This window comes from Pseudophryne corroboree, chromosome 1 (genome assembly GCF_028390025.1).
Source record: "Pseudophryne corroboree isolate aPseCor3 chromosome 1, aPseCor3.hap2, whole genome shotgun sequence".
Lineage (NCBI taxonomy): Eukaryota > Metazoa > Chordata > Amphibia > Anura > Myobatrachidae > Pseudophryne > Pseudophryne corroboree.
In genome coordinates this window covers 674,990,384-675,016,586 of record NC_086444.1, presented here as the reverse complement: position 1 = coordinate 675,016,586, position 26,203 = coordinate 674,990,384, and the positions used below count along the sequence as shown (strand labels likewise).

At 43.6% G+C, this 26,203-nt stretch overlaps 1 protein-coding gene across 4 annotated transcripts in view; it reads left to right on the top strand.

Moving 5' to 3' along the window:
• CRLF1 (cytokine receptor like factor 1) overlaps positions 1 to 26,203 on the top strand; it is a 129,151-nt gene that overhangs the window by 67,834 nt on the left and 35,114 nt on the right. For all 4 annotated transcript variants that reach the window (XM_063928873.1, XM_063928947.1, XM_063929101.1 and 1 more), the window contains exons 3-6: positions 14,161 to 14,290; positions 18,023 to 18,192; positions 22,737 to 22,894; positions 23,166 to 23,334. In XM_063928873.1, coding sequence (XP_063784943.1) covers positions 14,161 to 14,290; positions 18,023 to 18,192; positions 22,737 to 22,894; positions 23,166 to 23,334 — 627 coding nt within the window. The remainder of the gene's footprint in view (positions 1 to 14,160; positions 14,291 to 18,022; positions 18,193 to 22,736; positions 22,895 to 23,165; positions 23,335 to 26,203) is intronic.

The window sequence follows — 26,203 nt, the reverse complement described above, 5'->3', positions numbered from 1 at the left end:
GACATGCCAGGTGAAAATACCAAAAAAATCAGCTCTTCGGTGTGGAGGTATTTCACCACAAATGCGGACAACAGGTGTCAAGCCGTGTGTTCCCTTTGTCAAGCTGTAATAAGTAGGGGTAAGGACGTTAACCACCTCGGAACATCCTCCCTTATACGTCACCTGCAGCGCATTCATAATAAGTCAGTGACAAGTTCAAAAACTTTGGGTGACAGCGGAAGCAGTCCACTGACCAGTAAATCCCTTCCTCTTGTAACCAAGCTCACGCAAACCACCCCACCAACTCCCTCAGTGTCAATTTCCTCCTTCCCCAGGAATGCCAATAGTCCTGCAGGCCATGTCACTGGCAAGTCTGACGAGTCCTCTCCTGCCTGGGATTCCTCCGATGCATCCTTGCGTGTAACGCCTACTGCTGCTGGCGCTGCTGTTGTTGCCGCTGGGAGTCGATGGTCATCCCAGAGGGGAAGTCGTAAGCCCACTTGTACTACTTCCAGTAAGCAATTGACTGTTCAACAGTCCTTTGCGAGGAAGATGAAATATCACAGCAGTCATCCTACTGCAAAGCGGATAACTGAGGCCTTGGCATCCTGGGTGGTGAGAAACGTGGTTCCGGTATCCATCATTACTGCAGAGCCAACTAGAGACTTGTTGGAGGTACTGTGTCCCCGGTACCAAATACCATCTAGGTTCCATTTCTCTAGGCAGGCGATACCGAAAATGTACACAGACCTCAGAAAAAGAGTCACCAGTGTCCTAAAAAATGCAGCTGTACCCAATGTCCACTTAACCACGGACATGTGGACAAGTGGAGCAGGGCAGGGTCAGGACTATATGACTGTGACAGCCCACTGGGTAGATGTATGGACTCCCGCCGCAAGAACAGCAGCGGCGGCACCAGTAGCAGCATCTCGCAAACGCCAACTCTTTCCTAGGCAGGCTACGCTTTGTATCACCGCTTTCCAGAATACGCACACAGCTGAAAACCTCTTACGGCAACTGAGGAAGATCATCGCGGAATGGCTTACCCCAATTGGACTCTCCTGTGGATTTGTGGCATCGGACAACGCCAGCAATATTGTGTGTGCATTAAATCTGGGCCAATTCCAGCACGTCCCATGTTTTGCACATACCTTGAATTTGGTGGTGCAGAATTTTTTAAAAAACGACAGGGCCGTGCAAGAGATGCTGTCGGTGGCCAGAAGAATTGCGGGACACTTTCGGCGTACAGGCACCACGTACAGAAAACTGGAGCACCACCAAAAACTACTGAACCTGCCCTGCCATCATCTGAAGCAAGAAGTGGTAACGAGGTGGAATTCAACCCTCTATATGCTTCAGAGGTTGGAGGAGCAGCAAAAGGCCATTCAAGCCTATACAATTGAGCACGATATAGTAGGTGGAATGCACCTGTCTCAAGTGCAGTGGAGAATGATTTCAACGTTGTGCAAGGTTCTGATGCCCTTTGAACTTGCCACACGTGAAGTCAGTTCAGACACTGCCAGCCTGAGTCAGGTCATTCCCCTCATCAGGCTTTTGCAGAAGAAGCTGGAGGCATTGAAGGAGGAGCTAACACGGAGCGATTCCGCTAGGCATGTGGGACTTGTGGATGCAGCCCTTAATTTGCTTAACAAGGATTCACGGGTGGTCAATCTGTTGAAATCAGAGCACTACATTTTGGCCACCGTGCTCGATCCTAGATTTAAAGCCTACCTTGGATCTCTCTTTCCGGCAGACACAGGTCTGCTGGGGTTGAAAGACCTGCTGGTGACAAAATTGTCAAGTCAAGCGGAACGCGACCTGTCAACATCTCCTCCTTCACATTCTCCCGCAACTGGGGGTGCGAGGAAAAGGCTCAGAATTCCGAGCCCACCCGCTGGCGGTGATGCAGGGCAGTCTGGAGCGACTGCTGATGCTGACATCTGGTCCGGACTGAAGGACCTGACAACGATTACGGACATGTCGTCTACTGTCACTGCATATGATTCTCTCAACATTGATAGAATGGTGGAGGATTATATGAGTGACCGCATCCAAGTAGGCACGTCACACAGTCCGTACTTATACTGGCAGGAAAAAGAGGCAATTTGGAGGCCCTTGCACAAACTGGCTTTATTCTACCTAAGTTGCCCTCCCACAAGTGTGTACTCCGAAAGAGTGTTTAGTGCCGCCGCTCACCTTGTCAGCAATCGGCGTACGAGGTTACATCCAGAAAATGTGGAGAAGATGATGTTCATTAAAATGAATTATAATCAATTCCTCCGCGGAGACATTGACCAGCAGCAATTGCCTCCACAAAGTACACAGGGAGCTGAGATGGTGGATTCCAGTGGGGACGAATTGATAATCTGTGAGGAGGGGGATGTACACGGTGATATATCGGAGGGTGAAGATGAGGTGGACATCTTGCCTCTGTAGAGCCAGTTTGTGCAAGGAGAGATTAATTGCTTCTTTTTTGGGGGGGGGTCCAAACCAACCCGTCATATCAGTCACAGTCGTGTGGCAGACCCTGTCACTGAAATGATGGGTTGGTTAAAGTGTGCATGTCCTGTTTTGTTTATACAACATAAGGGTGGGTGGGAGGGCCCAAGGATAATTCCATCTTGCACCTCTTTTTTCTTTTCTTTTTCTTTGCATCATGTGCTGATTGGGGTGGGTTTTTTGGAAGGGACACCCTGCGTGACACTGCAGTGCCACTCCTAGATGGGCCCGGTGTTTGTGTCGGCCACTAGGGTCGCTAATCTTACTCACACAGCTACCTCATTGCGCCTCTTTTTTTCTTTGCGTCATGTGCTGTTTGGGGAGGGTTTTTTGGAAGGGACATCCTGCGTGACACTGCAGTGCCACTCCTAGATGTGCCCGGTGTTTGTGTCGGCCACTAGGGTCGCTAATCTTACTCACACAGTCAGCTACCTCATTGCGCCTCTTTTTTTCTTTGCGTCATGTGCTGTTTGGGGAGGGTTTTTTGGAAGGGCCATCCTGCGTGACACTGCAGTGCCACTCCTAGATGGGCCCGGTGTTTGTGTCGGCCACTAGGGTCGCTAATCTTACTCACACAGCTACCTCATTGCGCCTCTTTTTTTCTTTGCGTCATGTGCTGTTTGGGGAGGGTTTTTTGGAAGGGACATCCTGCGTGACACTGCAGTGCCACTCCTAGATGGGCCCGGTGTTTGTGTCGGCCACTAGGGTCGCTTATCTTACTCACACAGCGACCTCGGTGCAAATTTTAGGACTAAAAATAATATTGTGAGGTGTGAGGTATTCAGAATAGACTGAAAATGAGTGTAAATTATGGTTTTTGAGGTTAATAATACTTTGGGATCAAAATGACCCCCAAATTCTATGATTTAAGCTGTTTTTTAGTGTTTTTTGAAAAAAACACCCGAATCCAAAACACACCCGAATCCGACAAAAAAAATTCGGTGAGGTTTTGCCAAAACGCGTTCGAACCCAAAACACGGCCGCGGAACCGAACCCAAAACCAAAACACAAAACCCGAAAAATTTCAGGCGCTCATCTCTAATAGCAACCAACCCTACCCCACAAGCTCGCTGCCTGGGTGTCATTCTTGAATCTGAACTGTCCTTTTTCCCCCACATTCATCATGTCTCAAAATCATGTTACATACATCTGAAAAACACATCTGGAATATGACCTTATCTTACACTGCAAATTATCTAATCCATGCACTCATTATCTATTACTGATGTCTACTTACCGGTTTTCCCAAACACAGACTCAGACGACTGTAATCCATTTTGAATGCAGCTGCAAGGCTGATCTTCCTTGCTATACTGTACGTTCATTGTCTGCTGATCTGCTCTGTCAGTCTCTCCATTGGTTACCTGTATTCTACATAAAATTATTTTACTTATACACAAGAATATTAACCAAACTACACCAACATATATATCTTTGCTTATCTCAAAATATCACCCAACCCGATCTCTCCGCTCTGAACAAGATCAGCGTCTCTCTTCCACACGTATTACCTGCTCCCATGCACAGTTACAGGATTTTTTCCGGGCTGCACCCACACTGTGGAATGCCCTCCCATGCACAATAAGACTCTCCTCTAGTCTGCAAACCTTCAAGCATCCCCTGAAAACTCACCTCTTCAGGCAAGCCTATCAAATTCCAGAATCGCCCACATAACCTTCTTAAGCTTTCCAATATAATTACATCCCTTCTATAAAGTCCACACATACCCTCACATATTTTCTGATTCATCACTTTCACATCGTCCTGACCCATGGTCAACATTGCTGTGTGACAATGGGTGGGATGCATCAATCAGTATTTTGCAGTCAAACCTCTGAAATGCCATTTTTCGGAGGTTTGGTGCTTACCGTATTTGCATTAAGCTTCAGAATGCGATTCAGTCTGGAACTTAAACCCGGTGGATATTGCCGTCTTTAGCTAGTATTAACCAATAGAAGCATATGGGCTCACATTTGAATTTTCCACTGAGAGGGATCCTAATGGATCCCAACCCAGCACCACTTGCAGAGCATGTGTCATGCGATTCATGTGCATACGGACTCTCAATTCAAAAACCTGAGTGTTCCAACAACCAAAAAGACAGCCTTCATCAGGAAAACTGTCCTTTAATAAATGCCAATATGCATTTAATGAGTGATGGGATGCATTGCATTCTAAATACGATGTGTCATGCATCCCGTCCAGTATCATACAGCCCTCCAAGAACCTCTGAAGTCTGGCTGTACCATTATGCAATAGGTAGCACCTATCCTTCCACATCAATGCCAATTTCCCTCTAGATTGTAAGCTTGCGGGCAGGGCAGGGCCTTCTTACTAGAGATGAGCGCCTGAAATTTTTCGGGTTTTGTGTTTTGGTTTTGGGTTCGGTTCCGCGGCCGTGTTTTGGGTTCGAACGCGTTTTGGCAAAACCTCACCGAATTATTTTTGTCGGATTCGGGTGTGTTTTGGATTCGGGTGTTTTTTTCCAAAAACACTAAAAAACAGCTTAAATCATAGAATTTGGGGGTCATTTTGATCCCAAAGTATTATTAACCTCAAAAACCATAATTTACACTCATTTTCAGTCTATTCTGAATACCTCACACCTCACAATATTATTTTTAGTCCTAAAATTTGCACCGAGGTCGCTGTGTGAGTAAGATAAGCGACCCTAGTGGCCGACACAAACACCGGGCCCATCTAGGAGTGGCACTGCAGTGTCACGCAGGATGTCCCTTCCAAAAAACCCTCCCCAAACAGCACATGACGCAAAGAAAAAAAGAGGCGCAATGAGGTAGCTGTGTGAGTAAGATTAGCGACCCTAGTGGCCGACACAAACACCGGGCCCATCTAGGAGTGGCACTGCAGTGTCACGCAGGATGGCCCTTCCAAAAAACCCTCCCCAAACAGCACATGACGCAAAGAAAAAAAGAGGCGCAATGAGGTAGCTGACTGTGTGAGTAAGATTAGCGACCCTAGTGGCCGACACAAACACCGGGCACATCTAGGAGTGGCACTGCAGTGTCACGCAGGATGTCCCTTCCAAAAAACCCTCCCCAAACAGCACATGACGCAAAGAAAAAAAGAGGCGCAATGAGGTAGCTGTGTGAGTAAGATTAGCGACCCTAGTGGCCGACACAAACACCGGGCCCATCTAGGAGTGGCACTGCAGTGTCACGCAGGATGTCCCTTCCAAAAAACCCTCCCCAATCAGCACATGATGCAAAGAAAAAGAAAAGAAAAAAGAGGTGCAAGATGGAATTATCCTTGGGCCCTCCCACCCACCCTTATGTTGTATAAACAAAACAGGACATGCATACTTTAACCAACCCATCATTTCAGTGACAGGGTCTGCCACACGACTGTGACTGATATGACGGGTTGGTTTGGACCCCCCCCAAAAAAGAAGCAATTAATCTCTCCTTGCACAAACTGGCTCTACAGAGGCAAGATGTCCACCTCATCTTCACCCTCCGATATATCACCGTGTACATCCCCCTCCTCACAGATTATCAATTCGTCCCCACTGGAATCCACCATCTCAGCTCCCTGTGTACTTTGTGGAGGCAATTGCTGCTGGTCAATGTCTCCGCGGAGGAATTGATTATAATTCATTTTAATGAACATCATCTTCTCCACATTTTCTGGATGTAACCTCGTACGCCGATTGCTGACAAGGTGAGCGGCGGCACTAAACACTCTTTCGGAGTACACACTTGTGGGAGGGCAACTTAGGTAGAATAAAGCCAGTTTGTGCAAGGGCCTCCAAATTGCCTCTTTTTCCTGCCAGTATAAGTACGGACTGTGTGACGTGCCTACTTGGATGCGGTCACTCATATAATCCTCCACCATTCTATCAATGTTGAGAGAATCATATGCAGTGACAGTAGACGACATGTCCGTAATCGTTGTCAGGTCCTTCAGTCCGGACCAGATGTCAGCATCAGCAGTCGCTCCAGACTGCCCTGCATCACCGCCAGCGGGTGGGCTCGGAATTCTGAGCCTTTTCCTCGCACCCCCAGTTGCGGGAGAATGTGAAGGAGGAGATGTTGACAGGTCGCGTTCCGCTTGACTTGACAATTTTGTCACCAGCAGGTCTTTCAACCCCAGCAGACCTGTGTCTGCCGGAAAGAGAGATCCAAGGTAGGCTTTAAATCTAGGATCGAGCACGGTGGCCAAAATGTAGTGCTCTGATTTCAACAGATTGACCACCCGTGAATCCTTGTTAAGCGAATTAAGGGCTGCATCCACAAGTCCCACATGCCTAGCGGAATCGCTCCGTGTTAGCTCCTTCTTCAATGCCTCCAGCTTCTTCTGCAAAAGCCTGATGAGGGGAATGACCTGACTCAGGCTGGCAGTGTCTGAACTGACTTCACGTGTGGCAAGTTCAAAGGGCATCAGAACCTTGCACAACGTTGAAATCATTCTCCACTGCACTTGAGACAGGTGCATTCCATCTCCTATATCGTGCTCAATTGTATAGGCTTGAATGGCCTTTTGCTGCTCCTCCAACCTCTGAAGCATATAGAGGGTTGAATTCCACCTCGTTACCACTTCTTGCTTCAGATGATGGCAGGGCAGGTTCAGTAGTTTTTGGTGGTGCTCCAGTCTTCTGTACGTGGTGCCTGTACGCCGAAAGTGTCCCGCAATTTTTCTGGCCACCGACAGCATCTCTTGCACGCCCCTGTCGTTTTTTAAAAAATTCTGCACCACCAAATTCAAGGTATGTGCAAAACATGGGACGTGCTGGAATTTGCCCATATTTAATGCACACACAATATTGCTGGCGTTGTCCGATGCCACAAATCCACAGGAGAGTCCAATTGGGGTAAGCCATTCCGCGATGATCTTCCTCAGTTGCCGTAAGAGGTTTTCAGCTGTGTGCGTATTCTGGAAAGCGGTGATACAAAGCGTAGCCTGCCTAGGAAAGAGTTGGCGTTTGCGAGATGCTGCTACTGGTGCCGCCGCTGCTGTTCTTGCGGCGGGAGTCCATACATCTACCCAGTGGGCTGTCACAGTCATATAGTCCTGACCCTGCCCTGCTCCACTTGTCCACATGTCCGTGGTTAAGTGGACATTGGGTACAACTGCATTTTTTAGGACACTGGTGAGTCTTTTTCTGACGTCCGTGTACATTCTCGGTATCGCCTGCCTAGAGAAGTGGAACCTAGATGGTATTTGGTAACGGGGGCACACTGCCTCAATAAATTGTCTAGTTCCCTGTGAACTAACGGCGGATACCGGACGCACGTCTGACACCAACATAGTTGTCAAGGACTCAGTTATCCGCTTTGCAGTAGGATGACTGCTGTGATATTTCATCTTCCTCGCAAAGGACTGTTGAACAGTCAATTGCTTACTGGAAGTAGTACAAGTGGGCTTACGACTTCCCCTCTGGGATGACCATCGACTCCCAGCGGCAACAACAGCAGCGCCAGCAGCAGTAGGCGTTACACGCAAGGATGCATCGGAGGAATCCCAGGCAGGAGAGGACTCGTCAGACTTGCCAGTGACATGGCCTGCAGGACTATTGGCATTCCTGGGGAAGGAGGAAATTGACACTGAGGGAGTTGGTGGGGTGGTTTGCGTGAGCTTGGTTACAAGAGGAAGGGATTTACTGGTCAGTGGACTGCTTCCGCTGTCACCCAAAGTTTTTGAACTTGTCACTGACTTATTATGAATGCGCTGCAGGTGACGTATAAGGGAGGATGTTCCGAGGTGGTTAACATCCTTACCCCTACTTATTACAGCTTGACAAAGGGAACACACGGCTTGACACCTGTTGTCCGCATTTCTGGTGAAATACCTCCACACCGAAGAGCTGATTTTTTTGGTATTTTCACCTGGCATGTCAACGGCCATATTCCTCCCACGGACAACAGGTGTCTCCCCGGGTGCCTGACTTAAACAAACCACCTCACCATCAGAATCCTTCTGGTCAATTTCCTCCCCAGCGCCAGCAACACCCATATCCTCCTCATCCTGGTGTACTTCAACACTGACATCTTCAATCTGACTATCAGGAACTGGACTGCGGGTGCTCCTTCCAGCACTTGCAGGGGGCATGCAAATAGTGGAAGGCGCATGCTCTTCACGTCCAGTGTTGGGAAGGTCAGGCATCGCAACCGACACAATTGGACTCTCCTTGTGGATTTGGGATTTCAAAGAACGCACAGTTCTTTGCGGTGCTTTTGCCAGCTTGAGTCTTTTCAGTTTTCTAGCGAGAGGCTGAGTGCTTCCATCCTCATGTGAAGCTGAACCACTAGCCATGAACATAGGCCAGGGCCTCAGCCGTTCCTTGCCACTCCGTGTGGTAAATGGCATATTGGCAAGTTTACGCTTCTCCTCCGACAATTTTATTTTAGGTTTTGGAGTCCTTTTTTTTCTGATATTTGGTGTTTTGGATTTGACATGCTCTGTACTATGACATTGGGCATCGGCCTTGGCAGACGACGTTGCTGGCATTTCATCGTCTCGGCCATGACTAGTGGCAGCAGCTTCAGCACGAGGTGGAAGTGGATCTTGATCTTTCCCTAATTTTGGAACCTCAACTTTTTTGTTCTCCATATTTTATAGGCAGAACTAAAAGGCACCTCAGGTAAACAATGGAGATGGATGGATTGGATACTAGTATACAATTATGGACGGACTGCCACGGTTAGGTGGTATAAAAAAACCACGGTTAGGTGGTATATATTGTAATACAATTATGGATGGACGGACTGCCTGCCGAGTGCCGACACAGAGGTAGCCACAGCCGTGAACTACCGCACTGTACACTGGTTGATAAAGAGATAGTAGTATACTCGTAACAACTAGTATGACACTATGACGGTATAAAGAATGAAAAAAAAACCACGGTTAGGTGGTATATATTATAATACAATTATGGATGGACGGACTGCCTGCCGACTGCCGACACAGAGGTAGCCACAGCCGTGAACTACCGCACTGTACACTGGTTGATAAAGAGATAGTAGTATACTCGTAACAACTAGTATGACACTATGACGGTATAAAGAATGAAAAAAAAACCACGGTTAGGTGGTATATATTATAATACAATTATGGATGGACGGACTGCCTGCCGAGTGCCGACACAGAGGTAGCCACAGCCGTGAACTACCGCACTGTACACTGGTTGATAAAGAGATAGTAGTATACTCGTAACAACTAGTATGACTGACTATGACGGTATAAAGAATGAAAAAAAAACCACGGTTAGGTGGTATATATTATAATACAATTATGGATGGACGGACTGCCTGCCGACTGCCGACACAGAGGTAGCCACAGCCGTGAACTACCGCACTGTACACTGGTTGATAAAGAGATAGTAGTATACTCGTAACAACTAGTATGACACTATGACGGTATAAAGAATGAAAAAAAAACCACGGTTAGGTGGTATATATTATAATACAATTATGGATGGACGGACTGCCTGCCGACTGCCGACACAGAGGTAGCCACAGCCGTGAACTACCGCACTGTACACTGGTTGATAAAGAGATAGTAGTATACTCGTAACAACTAGTATGACACTATGACGGTATAAAGAATGAAAAAAAAAACCACGGTTAGGTGGTATATATTATAATAATACAATTATGGATGGACGGACTGCCTGCCGACTGCCGACACAGAGGTAGCCACAGCCGTGAACTACCGCACTGTACACTGGTTGATAAAGAGATAGTAGTATACTCGTAACAACTAGTATGACTATGACGACGGTATAAAGAAAGAAAAAAAAATACCACGGTTAGGTGGTATATAATTATACAATTATGGATGGACGGACTGCCTGCCGAGTGCCGACTGCCGACACAGAGGTAGCCACAGCCGTGAACTACCGCACTGTACTGTGTCTGCTGCTAATATAGACTGGTTGATAAAGAGATAGTATACAACAATATACTACTATACTGGTGGTCAGGCACTGGTCACCACTAGTCACACTGGCAGTGGCACTCCTGCAGCAAAAGTGTGCACTGTTTAATTTTAAATTAATATAATATTATGTACTCCTGGCTCCTGCTATAACAACCTGCAGTGCTCCCCAGTCTCCCCCACAATTATTATAAGCTTTTATACATTGATGTGCAGCACACTGGGCTGAGCTGAGTGCACACAGACTGAGTCACACTGTGTGACTGCTGTGTATCGTTTTTTTCAGGCAGAGAACGGATATAGCAGAGAACGGATATATTAAATAAAAGTTAACTTAACAACAACTGCACTGGTCACTGTGGTAAACTCTGTCTGCACAATCTCTCTCTCTCTCTTCTAATCTATTCTAATGGAGAGGACGCCAGCCACGTCCTCTCCCTATCAATCTCAATGCACGTGTGAAAATGGCGGCGACGCGCGGCTCCTTATATAGAATCCGAGTCTCGCGAGAATCCGACAGCGTCATGATGACGTTCGGGCGCGCTCGGGTTAACCGAGCAAGGCGGGAAGATCCGAGTCGCTCGGACCCGTGAAAAAAAAAGTGAAGTTCGTGCGGGTTCGGATTCAAAGAAACCGAACCCGCTCATCTCTACTTCTTACCTCTATGTCTGTCTGTTATTACGTATGAATATGTTGTATAAGAAACTGTTAATAAATAAGTTAATAAGAGTAAGACTTTCTCAGAGGATTCAATTGCTGCCTGAATGTGTTTCAATACATATATTCTATCTACTGTATGAAACAAACTAAACTATAGTTTTAATGTTTTACGTTTTGTTTATTATTCTATATCATTATGTAGGTACAGGTTGAGTCTTCCATATCAGGAATTCTAAAAATCTGAAATATCCCAAAATCCGACTTCTGGTCCTAAGCATTCTGGATATGGGAGACTCAACCTATATAACTTGAATTGCTGTTAAAATCTGTTGATATCACCATTGCTCAGCTATCCATTAATTGTTATCTGAGAGTGGACAGGAGAATTCAGTTTAGCATAGCGAACTTTAATCCTTAATATAATATAATGATAACTACTGTTAATAATTATGTTTATGATGGTCAATGGATCACCTTAATTCATACCTCCTAACTTTATGTCCCACGGAGTTGGTACCCTTGTGCACCGAATGCGCTCCCATCTGAAAAAGAGGTATGGCCTCTGTCGAGAGCGGCGTGATCTATTTTAAAAGAGGAATGGCTTCACAGGCCTTTTTGGGGGTGTACCCAGCTCTCCCTGAGCAGCTGGCCAGCCCCTGGCATACCTCCCTGCTCTGTATAGATACCATGTGCAGATGCACAGCATCTATACAGCGAACAACCGCTGCTTTGCAGAGCAGAGCAGTGGTGATCACAGGCTCTCCCAACTGCCCCACCCACCTGTGGGACACTGCAGCCCGCGGTTGGGGCCCCGGCACAGTGTCCAATGGGACTGTCCCGCTGGTATTAGGACAGTTAGGAGGTATGCCATAGAAAACAAAGAAATTGAAAACTGATCTATTACCCACTGCATGCTGAAAAATGTTTGTGGCAATTTGTGACATTTTACTAACTTACTGAGTTTAGTTCATTGAATAAACATTGGTCATTTGAAGTATTTTCCATTAAGTTGTTATTTGCAATTCTCTTGACTAACAAAACATATTTTAAATGAGCAGGAACTGGAAGAAGTAATTTCATCATTTAGTTTTGTATAAGTTAAAACAAGTCTCAAGTTGGCCTCGTCTAGATATACTGGCAATATAGACATTGCAGACTCCATTAAAAGCAGATTTTGTTCCACAGAATGAAACACTAAAAAAACCTTTAAATTGCCTTAAGCAATCATTAGGCAGACTAGGCCAATTGTTTTGGATCTCAGAAAGACAGGCAGAATTCTGTGCAATCATAAAAATTGCAATATACACATTCCATTAATAATATTTGTCAGTGGCAGATGATGTGTGCATGGATAAAGTTTGTAAATTTATTGTTAAATTCTCTTATGTTTCAACCACACTTATATTAAATTCTTCATGTGTAATAATGTCCAGTATATTTTATTTATGCATTTGTTTACCGGCCCCAGTATCTATTCTGTAACCTAAAGCAGAAATAGATACGGTACAACTACATCTGTGGTTCCCAAACTGTGTGCCTAGGGACCCTCAGGTGCTAAAAGGCTCTGGCAGGGGTTCTTGAGTTGGTGTTACAGGATTAAATCAAATAATTTATGGCTAAAGTGATAGGCAAAACCAGCGCTTGTGACTGCCAATCATAAAATATGTGCACAATCAGAAGCACAACTGTACACCACCACATACTGTAACTGAACCTATGACAGATAGACACAATTTACTTAATTTAATATTTTATTTTCCAAATTTATCAATAAAAAACTTTTATCCTGGGGTGCCATGAAAACAATGCTGATACTCTAGGGCGCAGTCATTCAAGAAATTTTGGGAACCACTGGTCTAAGTAGTAAATAAATATATTAATCCAACATAATAGCAGGAGAATGCGATATTTAAAGTTTCACCATATTTCAGTGGAGTAAACAGCCTGGAGAAATCACTGAATTCTCAGATTTTTCATTGGTCACTGAACAAACTGTAACCCTCATAGGATTTTATGGGGATTTATCTGACAATAATTATACACAGTGAAGAAGAGACGTTTAGCTCTTGTTTTGAAACAAACATACTGTAATGCCATTTCTAGATGGCGTTATGTGTGATTCCCCCTTCAGTACCTTCAATCTGTGCTGTTGGCTCTTGGCAGGCTGTGGACTCAGGGACTCATCTCTTCCTACTGTAGTACCCATAATGCCTTGCTTCATAGGTTCCTCCTTTCAGCTGAGCTTGCCGGCAGACAAAGATCACATAGTTGAGAGAGCTGTAAGCCACTACTCAGAACTCGCAGGGGCAGGCCTTTGTTCCAAATTCCACTTTAATAAATAGACCCTTCAGAACTAAAACACAGCAATATAGGAATTACTGTTTGTATAGTAAATACTATGAGGCACAAACATTGCCACTTCAATATAACAGAATGCAACAATCTAAAAGTTATGTCAGGGCTTATTTATCAAGCACTTTTGTTGCTACAGTATAATAATGCATAATGCTGGATATTTCACATGAATCTCTTGCAGAAAGCTAATTACCACTACAGATCGCAGTTCCCATAATTATCAATGGGGATTACAAAATGATCCCTACTGTATGCACTAAACCCTGAAAACCATCTTCATGTGTAAACTTCTTTAAGCATATGCAGGCATGGTAGCAGGAGAGAGATCTACCAATCGCTCTCTGGCAGCCTTCGTCCAGCTTCAGCTCTGATTCCAGAAACTGACACTGTGTGCATGTACAAAGTCAGATTTCCCCGAGAAATCTTTCACATACATGAAAAACGCTTCCAAAATGCCAAAACTCGCAGGGAGAGTAGTTATCACTACTACTGTCCCTATGGGTCCCAGCAGTGACACAAATATTAATACATAGGCCCCTTAGTGATAAAAGTAACATGTTCACGATACTTTCCTACTGTATATAGTATTGTTCCTGCAGCCTGCTTCAGAGACAGCTGCATTTGTTTGCCTCAGAAAAAGCTTGCCTAACCAAGTAAAAAAATAAATAAAACAAGCCGCATGGGAATAATATCCTTTGAAATCAAAATTATACAGTTTTTCTGGAAATAAGTTTTGCTTTCTAACATATTGCACTTTTTATCACTATGGTTTAGTGCCACCGGAAAAACCAACCAATATTACATGCTGGTCAAAGAACATGAAAGATTTAACCTGCAAGTGGGTTCCTGGAAGCGAAGGAGAAACCTACCTACACACTAACTACACTTTGAAGTACAAACTCAGGTATTACTGTATATAAAATCGTTGTATTTTTTAAATGAAAACCTAAACAGTGTGTTGGTGACCAGATGGAAAATGCTCATAACAGAGAAAGCCGCATAATTTCTATAGTGATCCATCCCCTTTGTGTTCTGTAGCTCTCTCAGATCTCAGATTTACTACTTTGTAGTTTATTCAAGTAGAGGTAAGAGTTATCAGGTTGAAATTCAGCACAAATCAAGATTTGGTGGCCATTTTTCAGCTAAACGAAGTTCTAGTGAGACCACTTTATAATTTGTGTTTTTGTTCCCCTGTTTGGAGGAAAACCTTTCATGCTCTGATTATTTTTACAGACTTTATAGTACACAAACAGAGCTGGAACAACACAATCAGTTCATTCTGCTTTATTGTATGGCTGGGGTAGGTTAAATTCAACCAGCAAATCTTATGAAATTTAAAATGAAAGTTAAATGTTGCATCTTATTCGCACTGCTAAAAACTACAGTGCATCTGGAAAGTATTCACAGTGCTTCACTTTTTCCACATTTTTTATGTTACATCCTTTTTCCAAAATGGAATAAATTCCCTTTTCCCCTCAAAATTCTACACACAATGGGGGTAATTCTGAGTTGATCGCAGCAGCAAGTTTGTTAGCAATTGGGTAAAACCATGTTCACTGCAGGGGAGGCAGATATAACATTTGCAGAGAGAGTTAGATTTGGGTGGGTTATTTCGTTTCTGTGCAGGGTAAATACTGGCTGCTTTATTTTTACACTGCAATTTAGATTTCAGTTTGAACACACCCCACCCAAATCTAACTCTCTCTGCACATGTTATATCTGCCCTCCTGCAGTGCACATGGTTTTGCCCAACTGCTAACAAAATTGCTGCTGCGATCAACTCAGAATTAGGCCCAATACCCCATAATGACAACGTGAAAAAAGTGTTTTTGGTTTTTTGCACATTTATTGAAAATAAAAAAACTAAGAAATCACATGTACATCAGTATTCACAGCCTTTGCCATGAAGCTCAAAATTGAGCTCAGGTGCATCCTGTTTCCACTGATCATCCTTGAGATGTTCCTACAGCTTCATTGGAGTCCACCTGTGGTGAATCCAGTTGATTGCACATGATTTGGAAAGGCACACACCTGTCTATATAAGGTCCCACACTTGACAGTGCACAAACCAAGCATGAAGTCAAAGGAATTGTCTGTAGACCTCCGAAACAGAATTGTCTCAAGGCACAAATCTGGGGAAGGGTACAGAAAAATATCTGCTGCTTTGAAGGTCCCAATGAGCACAGTGGCCCCCATCATCCATAAATGGTAGAATTTCGGAACTACCAGGATTCTTCCTAGAGCTGGCTGGCCGGGTGGTCTTCAGTATGCCGACTGACGGGATCCCGGCGCACAGTATACCGGCGCTGGGATCCCGACAGCCAGCATACCGACACTTATTCTCCCTCGTGGGGGTCCACGACCCCCCTGGAGGGAGAATAAAATAGTGTGGCAAGCGCAGCGAGCCCGCAAGGGGCTCATTTGCGCTCGCCACACTCTCGGTAAGCCGGCGGTCGGCCTCTCGGCGCCGGTATGCTGGTCACCGGGAGCCCGACCGCTGGCATACCGTAGTGAACCCAGCTGGCCAACTAAGCGATCGGGGAAGAAGGGCCCTAGTGAGGGAGGTGACATGGAACCCAATAGTCACTCTGCCAGAGCTACAACATTCCTCTGTGGAGAGAGGAGAACCTTCCAGAAGGACAACCATCTCTGCAGCAATTCACCAATCAGGCTTGTATGGTAGAGTGGCCAGACGGAAGCCACTCCTTAGTAAAAAGCACATGGCAACCTGCCTGGAGTTTGCCAAAATGCATTGAAGGACTCTCAGACCATGAGAAAAAAAAATTCTCTGGTCTGATGAGACAAAGATTGAACTCTTTGATGTGAATATAAGGCGTCATGTTCCGAAAAAAACAGGCACCGCTCATCACCAGGTCAATACTATCCCTACAATTGAAGCATGGTGGCGGCAGTATCAGGCTGTGAGGGGGTACTAATTCCTTTATGATAAAAGTTGCAAACTGCTGTCTCTGGTACACTGTGATGACTTTATATGGAGCTACGTTTCCACTAAAACACAGTATTTACTGAAATACTTGTTAAGCTACCAGTATTGGAGCTTCTCAGTCACACCAGGCATTACTCTCCCTAACGGTTGATATCCACAGTTTACCTTCAAGACTTAAAACAACTCTAAATAGTTATCTAAAAATAAAAACACCAGAGAACAGGAGATGGGATTAAATTTTGGTCAAATGTTTGTTACATTTTTTTTTTATAATGGATTGATAAATAAAATTAGTATGGTGGCGGACATAGAAAATGGATAACATGACAAACAAAAACCTGTATGCAAATCAGTCATTGGTGTTTACCTCTCCGGAAAAACACGCCTGGATGGGCTGTCATTTCCTGGAAGGGAATACGTACGGGAGACCAGCAGACAGGATGCTGGCTGTCACTATACCAACAGCGGCATTCCGTCAGCGAGGCCCAGTGGCAAGCTTTGCACAGGTTATATTCCCACTTGGGTGGTGGCGTGGACCCACCACCCAAGTGGAAATACCAGGCTGCAGTGGGGATTCCAACCGCCGTCATTCTGCTGCCTGTCGGAATTCCGGCGTCATCGGTATACTGTAACGCCAGGATCTCGACACGCGGTATATTGACACCATCCCACTGGAAGAGACCATTGGGCAATTGGCAAATAAAAGAGAGAGCACCCAGCTATAACACATAACCAATTAACTTATATATTTTAATTCTTTCTGCCACAACAAGAAAACATGAACACACTCAAATAGGGTTGGGAGGGAGAGGATTCCAAAAGCAAGAGAGACTGTTAACAAGGAACAGGGACTAATGTAACATATAAAAAGACACCCCTAGAAACCCTATAAGCTAGATTTAAATAGACATTCCACAGATTCCAGCCGAAAAGAGTGACTGTAATCAGGGGCGGATTGGGAACAAAAAGCGGCCCTGGAAATATTTGTACTAGTGGCCCCACTTGGCAGCACCAGAGGTGTAAGGTCTAGCCATGGGCCATGGCAGCAGCACCCTCCCCCCAATACTTTGCAGATAGTGGGCATGTCCAGCATCAAGGGGGAAGTTAAAAGGAAATAAAATTAAATGTTATATGCACATTATATGATACACCTTTAGAATTTAGGAAACTATATCATTCTTTAAGATATATTTTCTTGCTTATTACACCAACCATATCCCAATTACTATTCACTCAATTTTATATGTCAGCCAAGCAGGCAGACAGAGCATACACTAGATCATCTGCAATCACAGGCTAAGTGGCAAAGTAATTTTCATATATGCAAATTGTTGGCATCTTATTCATTATGTCTATAAATAGAACCACATGTCCTCAAACAAAACAGGCACCACGGGTGCGTCGGCCCACCGGGAATCTTCCCTGTAGGCCCTATGGCCGATCCACCTCTGACTGTAATTATAAATTTTCAAGAGACACTACTCCTTCAACCTTGGGGTTTAACCTGCACAATATTATACCTTACGCTTCCCCTCGCACTGTATAACGTAAAGATGCTAGGTATATGAGAACACATCTGTATTTTAAAAATTATGTTTTGAGAATGAAATAAATGTTTTCAATTACCGTAGACTCAGTTTTTCAACAATGAATGAATAAGAAGTAATAGATGACTTGTACATTTTCCAGGTGGTATGGCAGAGATAATACATGTGTAGAATATCATACCATGGGACAGTATTCCTGCCACATTCCTAAGGATCTTGCTCTTTTTACACCCTATGAAATTTGGGTAGAGGCTTCAAACAGACTGGGATCCACAACCTCTGACATAATAACCCTGGACATTCTTGATGTGGGTAAGATACATTAAAATACATTGCCCTAGAAAATAATTAGTTTGCAGATAGTTTTGATCCACACCCTTTGTCTTTGAACACTAAATGAATTTATTCATTGATTTTAACATTTGAGAGGTTGAATATATGTTTGCTATGCAAAATGCACTGAAAATAATTGCTTCTGTATAAAATGTATCCGCTATGCTTTGCGTTGTGATCTTGATATCATTAGCTAAAGCAAATGTTAGATGTATGTGACAAAAGCATACCAGTGGGAGTAATGAATGTCTCATGTTCTCTATTAAAATCATTACTAATTTATGTAATAAATAGTAATTTACATCTATTAATGTAATAAATAGTAATTTACATCTATTAATGTAATAAATACTAATTTAGAACTATTATTTAGCAAACAATAATCTTTAACTGGTTTAACCATATATTGCATGACATGCATTTACAGTATAAAGTGTCTGTACCACTGTGTTTGAAATTTAGGGGTAGATGTATTAAGCCTGGAGAAGTGATAAAGCAGTGATAAGTGGAAGGTGATAATACACCAGCCAATCAGCTCATAACTGTCATTTTTCAAACTGTAATTCCTTTATTTGTGATGTCCTTAAATTTGCTATCTAAGGGTGAGATGTACTAACAGCAAAATCTGGTCTAACCTCAGAAAACTGCCATTTTAGGAGCTTTGCCACAATTCCCCATATCTATTAATACTCAGTATTAGTAAATTAGTACTCAGTTCTTAATTTTGCAATGAGATGAAATGATCGGTGAGCATATATATCACCAGTGCCAGACTGCCCATCTGGCACTTCTGGCACATGCCAGAAGGGCCGATGGTCTGGTGGGCCGATCCGGTCCACAAAGAGCCGGGAATGCTGCGCTTAGCGCAGCTCCTGTCTCTCTGGTTTGTCCCCAGCTGCCGCCGCTGCTGCAAGACGTGCCCTGTTGCTAAGCAATATGGGGGCGTGCTGTGAGTCCAAGCCCCCTGACTCATGACAGGCCCCCATTTGCAGTGTCCGCATGCCCTTTACATGGCGCGCATGCCCCCTTTCTCGTGCGCATGCGCGCTCATGAATACCAGGGCCGGACGGAGTCTCCAGTCCATCCCTGTACATCGCCCCTTCCTTTGGGATAAGGAACTGAGGCGCGCTCCTCCTTGGCTGTTGACACGGTCCTGTTCTTCTCCTAAATGCTCTTATTAACACTGTCGTGTATTGGGAGAGAGAGCTGTATCCACAATAAGGAGGCACATTCGGCAACAGGTTGAAGATGCAAGCACGTGTCGATGTCTACCAACAACCAGAACAGCTTGTACAGCGGGCACACTGTGCGGTTGCTGTTGGAGATCAGGGAACGCTCATTAGCAGCAAGTGCATTGTGCGGCGGCTGCTGGAGACCAAGGGACGCTCGTGGATATTGCGTCTGCTTACTTCCGGGTATCAAACCCGCCCAGCGTTCGCCCAGCCACGCCTGCATTTTTCCTGGCACACCTGTGTTTTTCTGCACACTCCCTGAAAATGGTCAGTTGCCACCCAGAAACGCCCACTTCATGTCAATCACTCTGCGGCAAGCAGTGCGACTAAAATGCATCACTAGACCCTGTGCAAAACTACATCGTTCGTTGTGCCTGTATGTTGTGCGTGCGCAATGCGCCGCATACGCATGCGTAGAACTGCCGTTTTTTAGCCTGATCGCTGCGCTGCAAACAAATGCAGCTAGCGATCAACTCAGAATGACCCCCCAAAATACCTTACCAAAACCATTGTTACATCATTGTGATTGGTGAGGCTTAGAGCTATTGAACATTAATATCAATGTATTGGAGCATGAATCCAATGTGGTCTGTCAGTGATTACAGTACATGATTTATATGATTTAATATCAATGTTTAAATGGACATCTTTAAATGAAGGCCCAAGTTCAAGTTATATATTATAGGTACTTCAAAGATGGGGAGCCTAAACTTAATATGTGAATATACAGTACTGTATCATTCACCATGCTAGCCATCTTGCACAGGCAACTTGTTTGGCATAAGATTTAGACTAAGTAACATGAGGGGTAAGAGTACTGTGCAAAAAAACTTTCTGCTCAGACTTTGACCTGAGGAATTTAACTGTAATATGATTGGTGTCCAGCTTATAATAATTTTATAAATATTGAAATATGTCATAAAAAATTCTCTTTGCAAAATTGTCTTGAGCGTTCCCCAGAGTCTAAGGGAATTGGAAGCAGGGCAGTCTTAACAGCAATGTAGGCCCCTGGGCAAAGCAATGTACTGGGGTCCCTATCCATCCTCCAATTGGGGGGGGGGGGTGCTATCAACGGCAGCTTTGTAGTCTCATGTACGGTAGGGGATGTTCGATCTTCTGCTCAGCATGTAGGACCTGGAGAAGTAATTTCTGCTAATTACTCCTTTACTGCACAGATGGTGGGAGATGGGGCAGGAGGGAGAACACTAAACTGTTGAAGAGGGCATTGGGTTGAATAAGGTTGCCCTGGTACATGCCTTCAAGGGGAGGGGTTGGTAGTGGAGTGGGCTTTTCCAGTGGGAGGGCAGATTACTTGATTCAAATATCTACAGTTCTTATAAATAGATTTCTGAGGTTTGGGATATTCAGGAGGTACTGGCAACTTGGGGATCAGAGTTCAGGAACCAGAGCAATCTACCAATGAATATATAAAACTGCATACCAGGTGTGTGGAGCAGGAGCAGGGACCAGCTGCTGGAAGGCTGATATCTCTGGTTCTGGGCATAGTAAAGACAAGCTGTCAGTGTCCATCGAAAGGGGAGAGTCCCAGCTTTTTGAGTATACCCTCAGAAAAACTCTTAAGTAAGACAGAAACTGAGATATCTGGCTGATAGGAGCAATTAACAGGCTCGGATGGGGACCACTGCTTTGAAATCGGATATCTCCGGTTCCCCTGGAAAAAGGGGACCCTCAGCTATCAGCCTAGGGTTCATATACTTCTGGGTCCCTTGGGCAACTGCCCATTGAGCCCATATGAATAGACAGTCCTGATTGTAAGCATCAACATTAGAATCCCAGAATGCAAAATGGAAGGCGTGGAAAGAAACAGAGGTTTCAACCACTGCACCTTGGAAGCTAGGTTTCTGTGGGAATACTATTAAGTGGGAAGGTCTGATATAAACTTGGGAATGTAAGCTATATCTTCATAGAAATCTAATTGAGAGAGTGGATCTGTGTGTGTGTGTGTGTGAGTGTGTGTGTGTGTGTGTGTGTGTGTGTGTGTTTTTCTTATTTTATACTTCACCAAGTGAAGAAATTGTGTAAGGGAAGTAAGATAATGAGATTTGCTGTCCAGGCTTCTAGAACAGTTTATTCAATAGAGGTAGATTTAAATGTTAACTATGTTTAATGTAGTCCTATAAATGTTATGGTGCAATATCAGGCAGTCAACTATATCATCATAGAATCAACCTCCCGTTAGACTTAGAGGAATAAGTAAAGTTAAAGGTCTATTACATTAGTTGATGCTTCAATGTCAAATGTTTAAGGTCTTTCAAATGTGTTCTTGTAAAAGAATTAAGTGTGCAAAATATTGCTTTAATTCAGTTTTTGTAAAGAGAAAATATCAGCAGGGTAAAATTGACAATGAAGAAGCTCAAGCAAGGGATATTAAACAATAATTATATTTGTTATAGTTATAGATTAGAAGGCTGCAGCTTATGGTCATAAAGAAGCCAGAATGATGTACCCTGTGGCAATGAAAAGCAAAGGCTCTTAGTTTGATAGTGCACAGGATGTTAATTGGTACAGATATTCTCTTAGATGCTATTTACTGATATGGCTTTTGCAAATAGCTGCGTAATCCTGGAAAATAGAAATACAGGTATTGCTAAACTTTAGATCATTGTGTACTTACCTTTTTATCATTACACATTCATATCATTAGCTCTAACTTTCCCTTTGTGGCTCCAGTCTGGAAATAGGGGAGGATATAACAATTTGTGGACAGGAGTTGGGTATGGCATGCCGGCGCTTGGGATGGCGGCGGTCAAAAGGCTGACACTGGCATCCCGACGTGCATAATCCCAACACCTGTTAGGTAAGTATGCTAACCCTCTTCTACTACCCCCTAATTTAGTGCCTAACCCTAACCATACCGTTTTAGCGCCTAACTCTAACCCTCCCCCCGTAGCCTACCCCTAACATCCGCCATACTGCCTAAACCTACCCCCACCTTTTCTGTGGCCTAAACCTAACTAGCCCTGGAATACTTATGCTCAGGATGCCGACAGTCAGGACTACGGCGTCAGTATTGAGAGCAGTGTCGTAGTTCCGGTGCTGGTCTTCTGACCAGTGTCGAGATTCCGGCATCAATATTCTGATTGTTGGCACCCTGAATGCTGGTATGCCGAATGTATCTGGTAGACAGTCAGATCATTGTAATGTTTATACAGTGTCTTCGCTTATAGAAGCCCTGTTGGTACAAAAATATGTGATTGCTGTGAGAGTTCTGTTGGTTGGACAGTCTTCTGTTAATATAAACCTCTAATAATGCCTGGCATTTTTTTGCAGTCACCACAGACCCACCATCAGATGTCCATGTGAGTCGAGTTGGAGACTTGGAGGATCAACTGAGTGTCCGCTGGAGCTCCCCTCCTGCTTTGAAAGACTTTCTGTTTCAAGCCAAATACCAGATTCGATACAGAGTAGAAGACAGTACAGAATGGAAGGTGCATATGCCACATATACAATAGTGCATATACAGTACAGTACTTTCATTGGATAGGAATGTATTATTGTCACGGCCACATGTTTTTGCTACATAACAAAAGTAGCACAATTATGATGGTTTTATACCAGTGATAAGAATTCAAAATATTAAATGCCATGTTTTCTTTTTTTTACAGTTATAAATCTGAAAATGAACAAATGAAAATTAATGTACACTTTAAAGCTAAGTGTAATACACACTACCCATTACATTGTATTTTTACTTCACAGGTAGTTGATGATGTGGGAAACCAGACTTCCTGCCGACTTGCTGGACTGAAACCTGGAACTGTCTACTTTGTTCAGGTTCGGTGTAACCCGTTTGGGATCTATGGCTCTAAAAAAGCAGGCATCTGGAGCGACTGGAGCAACCCAACTGCCGCATCTACTCCAAGGAGTGGTTAGTCTAATTTAAAAAAAAAATAATTGTTGTAGTAAGTGGCAACCACTTACCTTAGGCAAATAAATAGGAAGAGAAATATAGATTGTGAGGCACAATATTATCAGGTCCATGTAGTCTGCACTTTTGCATGTCTCTGTATTATGTGAATATGGCAATACTGTAAAAGACTATTGCTCATGTCAGATAACTGGTAACGCTTATGTACACATTACAGTACATTCCTTGAACGGAATCATCTTAGTTATGATTACCTGTTCATGGGTCTCACAGTTAATATTTAGAGCAATAAGGTTTATCTTATAGTTACACAGCTCAATCAGCTGAACAAAGTAGAATAATTAAGTAAACAGGGGCGGATCCAGAAGAAAATATAAGGGGGGGGCACCATGATAGGGGAACTGTAATAGTTATATTTACATGCACCTAAGGCACACGTGCTCCCAGATAAGAGGAGTGGCATCACAGTGGGTGTGGCCTCACAGAATACGCCAACAGGTAATGATTGGCTGTAGGAGCGCATCCTGGTTTATTGTCAATGTTTCACCCTGATGAAAAAGCTGATTGGGCCTTGAAATGTTGGCCACCTGTTCCATTAGTTATGGGAGCCCGGAAGGCATCCCAGCACAATATAATTATTATAGTTTTTAGTTGGTGGTGGCAGGTGCAGCATACCTTGTTTTGGGCACTGCAGTGAGACTCAGACTGCAGGACACGAACTGCCCATCTTTGATTAGCAGAAGTAGCCATCTTGATCTCCAACAAGCAGTAGAAGACTTCTGCAGGACAGCCCTGTCACAATCACACGGGCCGCCTTCTCAAAGCTGAGCTGAGTTTGACTGCACCTAGCATGGTGGTAAAGGAAGTGGAGGAGGAAGTGCAGGGAAACTGTGCGGTGCAGTGAGGGCTAATGAAGCTTTCTGCGCCGTCATAAGTAACAGTCTTACTCGATGCTGGCATTTGAACCCTGCGCCTGGGCTGGACTCTGGCTGGCTGGCAGTGGGGAGGTAGGTTGCAGTGTGAGCAGAGGGAGGCTGGAGCTGCAGCTCCAGCATCCCCATTGGTGACCACACAAACTTGCTGTTAGAGCAGCGGCAGGTCCTAGTGCCTGCCGGCTGTTATCAAATCTGACTGACGGAAATAGCAGTAGTGCTGCTGCTGTTCTTCTTTTGAAATGAAAAGTCAGAAACGACAAGGGGGGGGGGGGCACGGGCCCGAGTGCCCCCCCCCACACCCTGGATCAGCCTATGTAAGTAAACACAAGTCATAAGCCTTTTCCAAAGATGCATCTCAAAGCCAAAACACTGCACTTAGCAATTTTCATACATGGGATGGCTCTAATTTGGAAAACTCTAAGGAGATCAACAATTGTTATTTCCTGTCTTATATCACCTTGGCAACAGCACTCAACATGTCAGAATAACTGTGTAGATAAGCCCGACATAGGCTTTTAACAACCATCGTGTGACAACTTTAAGTGTATTGCTGAATGTGTATATTGTTTTGTTTCATAATACACTAAATTCAATTATTTTGTGTTAAAAACCACAAATTTACAACAAATCACAAATAGCGCCTATTCAATTGTCCACGAACAAGGATTTGCGGTAATTTTACCACAAATTTCAATTCACCAACTCTGAGCAGGTGGTAAACTTGGGGAAAATCTCTATTTTGGGTTAAAAATGTCGGGATTTGGTTCTGAACCCCTGTGACACCCTCCTGAATGACTAATGAAGCACTCAGAGGTTTTTACTTAATTTTAATTATCCAATGATGACATCTCATTTTTAGGATGAAACAGTGCAAAATGAATTTGGGTTGCAAGGTATGGGACGGATATATTGAGGTACTTTATGAGTGGGAAAAGTGCTTTAGACTTGCCGGTGGGAGTAATCGGTCTGTTTCCACTTCTTTTAAAGTCCCCTAAAATTACCCAAATACATACTTATACTCATTTTTATGTACCCCGAATTTAATTTTAGCACTTATTTTGCTGAAAAAATTACTTTCTATCATTTGTTTACATTTAAAAAAAAATGCATATACAGTAACAGTCATTTCACCCAATTTAAATACCAGAAATACTTTTATTATAAGCAATAATAAGCTTCTATACTGTTATCCGATGTTAGTTTAGCTTTTTGGGGGGTTACAGGCAGATTGAACCTTTTTTCACTTTTCACCGCCAGCAATAATTTTCACGGTAATCCCGTTTTTACAAATTTACAGTTAAATAAGTGAATCGTGGGAACATGCATACCTGCCAAAAGCCATTTTTACCTGCAAAAAATCCTCAAATGCCACAAAAATGGCAATTGCTGTAAATTACTGCGATTTCGCGGCTAATTGAATTTGGCCCTAAAATACTGTATCATTATTCTATAAAAGTTTAGAACCTGAAAATGTTCTTAAGATTGTCTTTTATGGATCAATTATGCATTGTTACAACATTTTTTTATGTTTACTCTTTTTTTGTAATTTTCCATTCTTTGCTAAGAATATAGACGTTTTTATAGGCGTTCTATATTATCTTCATATGGAATCATTTTGTGACATTAACAAACCGCACCTACTCTTTACTCATTAGCAAAACAAGAGACAGAAGTGTCAGAATAAAATAGTTTTAGAACATTATTGAGTATGGAGCACAAATATAACCTTTAAACAAAAATAAGGTAAAATATAAATTCCTCCTATATTATTATAGTTACACAGATAACTATGGAAGCTTTCTCCAGCATCATTAGTTTTACAGCAACAATGCATTTTCAGCATTTAAAATAGTTTTCATAATAATAATATTAATATTTTTCCCTTATACTGTAGATATTTTTACCTAAATCTACATTAAATAAATATCATATAT